The sequence below is a fragment of the Montipora foliosa genome, chromosome 4 (genome assembly GCF_036669935.1).
Source record: "Montipora foliosa isolate CH-2021 chromosome 4, ASM3666993v2, whole genome shotgun sequence".
Taxonomy (NCBI): domain Eukaryota; kingdom Metazoa; phylum Cnidaria; class Anthozoa; order Scleractinia; family Acroporidae; genus Montipora; species Montipora foliosa.
In genome coordinates, this window is record NC_090872.1 from 36,886,593 (window position 1) to 36,891,592 (window position 5,000).

At 36.8% G+C, this 5,000-nt stretch overlaps 1 protein-coding gene across 2 annotated transcripts in view; it reads left to right on the plus strand.

Annotated features, from left to right (window-relative positions):
• The window catches only part of LOC137999220 (uncharacterized), a 4,005-nt gene extending 672 nt beyond the window's left edge, over window positions 1–3,333 (plus strand). The window contains exons 2-4 of one of the 2 annotated variants that reach the window (XM_068845063.1): window positions 941–1,036; window positions 1,604–1,713; window positions 2,787–3,333. In XM_068845063.1, coding sequence (XP_068701164.1) covers window positions 1,003–1,036; window positions 1,604–1,713; window positions 2,787–3,152 — 510 coding nt within the window. In that variant the 5' untranslated portion in view covers window positions 941–1,002 and the 3' untranslated portion in view covers window positions 3,153–3,333. The remainder of the gene's footprint in view (window positions 1–940; window positions 1,037–1,603; window positions 1,714–2,786) is intronic. The other variant, XR_011122923.1, reaches the window with a different exon arrangement.
• Window positions 3,334–5,000: the final 1,667 nt, after the last annotated feature.

Sequence of the window (5,000 nt, forward strand, 5' to 3'; positions counted from 1 at the left end):
TTGAGACCTTTGAAACTGAATGATCTAATGAGCATCATTTTTTGTCTGTTTGGGCAACATTTTGTTCTGAAAACCAATTTTAAATTTAAAAATGGATGAATTTTCGGCAGGTTAGTTTGCAGGTTGCAGGTTGCAGGTTGCAGGTTGAAAATTTACTGTGACTGTTACATGAATAGCTAACCTTAGGCCTAATTAGGCCTAAAGAAACGTTTTTAGGCCTAAGGAGGCCTAAAGAAACGTTTTTAGGCCTAATTAGGCCTAAGGTTAGCTATTCATGTAACAGTCACAGTAAATTTCAACCTGCAACCTGCAACCTGCAACCTGCAACCTGCAAAACTAACCTGCCCATGAATTTTGCAGTATTACCTGACTGTTAAGATTGTAAAGCTGATAAGGCACAGATTACAACTTGGCATTCCTGCAATGTTGCGGTTTGGTGGAAACACTGTCATCGAATGTATTGGGATAATTCTTCATTCACAAGTGTAATTTAAGTTTATAATAAATAATTGGTCTTCCAGGACGTGCACTGAGGTACCCTATGTTACCATTAAATTTATAGGAAATGATTTAATATTATAAATCAGGCCTTCTGATAGGGTGCGATGAAAAAATGCAAATTCTGCGAAATTTGCAGGGCAGATTATGAGATTAGAATGGCCAATTATGCGATGCATATTGTAAATTATGCGATTTTTTTCTGAGCAATTTTAAGCTTGTTTTTCAAGATTTCAGGATAAAAAAACGCTTTTTTGCTGCCCTAAAGACATTTTGAACAAAAGGGAACAGTAATTATGAATCTTGATCGACATTAGTTGGGACAAGTAAAAAAAAATGAGGTCTTCTGCACTATTGCGCTGTGAGGTCGATTGTGCGAAATCGCACCATCGTGTAATATCAGAAGGCCTGTATAAATGTATTTGTAAACATTTATTTACAGCCCGCTGTCAGAGAGAAATCAATCACTCTTTCAAAAAATACAAGAGATCCTAAGGAAAGAGCATGGTGGTGAGAACTGTCCTTGGACAGATGGAAGGTTTGCATACATGTAACTTAAGTTGCCTGTAGCTTCTCTCTGATTGATTGTTATAGGAGCAAGGAAACATGTTTAGTGCAGTGGTTTGCATGCAGTTGTTCTAGGTTAAAATCCTGCTCTGACCATTGCTCAGATTTGTCTTCGGTGGTCCCAATTTCAACTCTGTAAAAATGCTTCAATAGCCAACTGGTTGCCTCCTGCCAGTTGGGTTTCTTAACGCTGTCAAGTTTATTTGAAATTACATTGTTTAGCGAACACCCCAATCTTGTTACAATCAATCAAGAGCTGTTTTGTTTATTGTTTTGATGGGTCCCGGCCACTAAAGGAATGTTGGAATCTGTTTCACTGCTGCTGTAAAATTGTGTATCATTGACAGTTGCCTAGATGGTCCAGGTTTAAGTAAACAAACCATAACTGAAGCTTTATTTGTTTTTCTATGTACAATAGTTTTTGGATAAGATACTAGAGCTTCTGTTTTGAGAAGGTTTTTACCTGTAGTTGGCCATTATCAGGAAAGGAAACAACACTTGATATGCACTCATTCTTTTTGCTTTTTTACTTAAACAGCCCAGTTCAATCGATACTTTAAAACGGTGAAGGAACGAAATCATCGGATTGAAAGTGGAACCAATGACAAACATAAAGAGGTTTGTCGCAGAACTAGGCGGCTCTCAAGTGTGAGTTACTTCTTGATGTATGAATCTGCTGCTTGAGACCAGACTGAGTAATTATGCTTTGTTGCTCTCAGCATTGTTATAGTTTTTGTTGTATACTCTCCAGAGCTGCAGAGTTTGCTGATAATTACATTTAGTATAAATACACAGGTGATTATACAAAATCGCTCGCTCTCACTGGCCCGCTATCTCGGATTATCAGCAGATAATCACCTCGACGGACAAAATGGCTGCCAGCAGTCGTTTTGCCACTGTAAGTGAAAATGATTTCGCGTTGAAATATTTTTTTTTCTCTTTTTTGAAATAATCACCTGTCTATTTATACTAAAACAATTATTTGCCTCAGACTCAGTGATTATCGGTGAATATTCATTCACCGATAATCACTTTGCCTTCGGCGAATGATTGTTAAATACAATATTCATATCCAAGTGTATGGAAGAATTCTCAAGTTATATGTATATGAAATGAATGAGAAGCATGAGTTTTGCAACATTTTAGCATGTTACACATGTATCTAATATGCTTTTAATCATATAAATCCTTTAGAATTCATCACTTCAACTGAGGTTGAAAGTAGCATTGTAGGGTCACAGTTTCAAACACATTGAAGTCATGCATCTTCTTTCTGCTACAGATGCGCTGAAAGACTGTGGAGATCATGCTTTACATTCATGTTCGGATGAATAAATGAGACAATGGATGGAATTGGATTTTAAACATTAACTTAACATGTTGGGTTTTCCAGCGTATAAAAATTGCTGCTAAATACACAGTGCATAAATTGGCCTAAACTCTGTGTTTTCCACATTTTGAGTATTAAACTTTTATCAGTTATTGGATTTTTGGACTGACTTCTTCTCAGATCCTGGTACTAGTGTTAGCAATAATTGACTCCTCCACCTACTCCTACTACCAATGTTCAAAGCATTATTACTCCTCTAAATAATCCTCATATCTTAATAAACCCTATCATGCATTTGAATAAAGCCTAGCTAGCCTTGTTTACTTTTGTTCATCCTGTCGATCTGTTATTTGTACATTGACAGTTTCCTTTTTGTGTTTCCACTGAATAGAAATTGGAGACGCATCTGTCAGGATATGAAAGGATTAAAGAAAAGCTAACACTGCAAGAGAAAAAGAGCTATGATGATGTCCTGTATTTAGAATATATGAGCAGTGAGGAGTCTGATTATGAAGAACAAGAAGACCCCATAACTGGGGAAACTGTAAAAAGATTAGTAGGTTATGCCACAAGAAAGCTGCCATGGGAGAGGACAAGGCTAACAAATTTAAAATGTAAATTAGACAAGGTCCATGCACAAAATTTATCTCCTCATGCCAGGCAGCTTCTCAAACCAAGACATGTTGGACGAGTTTCAAGTAGGTCCAGTCCTGAGGGCCCTTCATGGGCAGTACGGCAACCTCCGGCAGACGAATGATGGTCCTCATTTTCTAAATGTTTGAGTTACAGCATAGTAATTTGTTAATGTTTCCTTTCTAGCCATTACATTCCTAGGTCTTATTTTGTACATTTCCAGTATTACTTGACTGTTACTGTTTTGGGTAATTTTCTTTACTGTTTTACAACACTGGTGCTTGAAAATAAAAGAGTTTATGACTTGTCTGTTTTTACTGTGAGGCCGGTTGGGACTGCTGTATCAGTATGAGTGTATATGAAATTGAATTTCCAAGTGAAAATTAAAGTGACTGCCGCTATACCTGACAAAATGGCTACATTATAGCTAACAAGATTATGTTAACAAGAGTATGTTAACTGAACATATGCTGAGATTACAGTCTGGAATTTGCATAATTACTATAAGAAATGTTGGAAACTGACTTATTTGAACGTCAAAGGACGTTCACTAAAAACTTAATAAAGACATTTCAACCGAAATCTTCGGTCATCCTCGGTTTGAATTTCACAAAAAAGCGATAGCTTATTCAACGGTTCATATTTGCGTATGTGCTTGACTACAAGTACAGCTCTACACGTGATCTCTGCGCGATGCGAGGAACCTTATGTAAGTGAAATTCCTGACATTTATGTTTCACTTCCATAATGCTCCTTGCGACGCGCAGAATACACGTTTACTTGCAGTCATGCACATACGCAAATATGAACCGTTGAAAGAAGTCAAATTCACACCAAGGATGACCGAAGGTTTTCGGTCGAAATGTGTTTATCAACTTTTTAGTGAACGTCGTTTGACGTTCAAATAAGTCAGTGTCCAACATTTCTTATAGTGTCTGAACATAATCTACTTTTATCCCGCTTCAAAAAAATGGCCATGAAATTTGGGAAGAATCAAGCGTCGTCAAAAACCAAAATTTGATTTGATTTGCGTTAACTTGTTAATTTCACTTTACAGTGTCCCCGATTAGTGCTCTACAACGCTAGAAGATTAGACACAAATAAAGTTCCTTTCCTTTCCTTTCATTGTGAAGATATGGACTTGAAGGTGTTTGCCAACCATTTACTAATGGACTAGAAAACCTAAATATATGTATTTAGAAGGCTTAATACTGACTACTGACTTTAAGGCACGAAATGTAGTGACTTAAACTCGAGTTTAGTTTGCCTTAAATTCAGAATAAGTATACACTTAATGATGTGTTTAAAATAGATTTAGAGCCGCTTAAACATGACTTAAATTTGAGCCTTAAGCATGTTTAAGTGCGATTTAAGTTTTTCCTTAAACATGTGTTTATGTAGATTAAACGCTTACTTAAACTTCTTAAACCCAAAATTAATCCATGATTAAGTCCACTTTAAGGATGATTAAATATCTTGTTTCACCCAGTGATTGCTGTTTGTGGCTTTCTTCGTAAGTGTTTCATTTGAGCACCTTCCGCTGCATTTAGAAGCAAGAAACTGAAAAATTAAAGAAATGGCGTTCTTCGAAGGTGAAGCAAAAGATTCTGAACAAGTACACATTGGTGCAATTAATTGTGCACTTGTTGCCCACCAGTTATTCAATGATCCTTCCTATCACATGAACGTACATGCTGCTGGAGTCGAATACGTCAGAAACAACGGTCAAAAATTTATTGGACGCATTACAGAGCAATTGTGGGTGTGTTGTCACATTAACATACATGGTGCGATGCACTTATTGTGCAAGCAGTTTCCGATGTAATAAATGTTACAATACATATAAATGGTTCCATTGAGGGGTGGGCACCAGTAACTGTTATCAGTCCTATAAGCGGACAACAGGGAACTACTGTTATTAACATTGGACACCTAGATGAAAGACACTTTGTTTCAGCAGTTCAGTTAGATT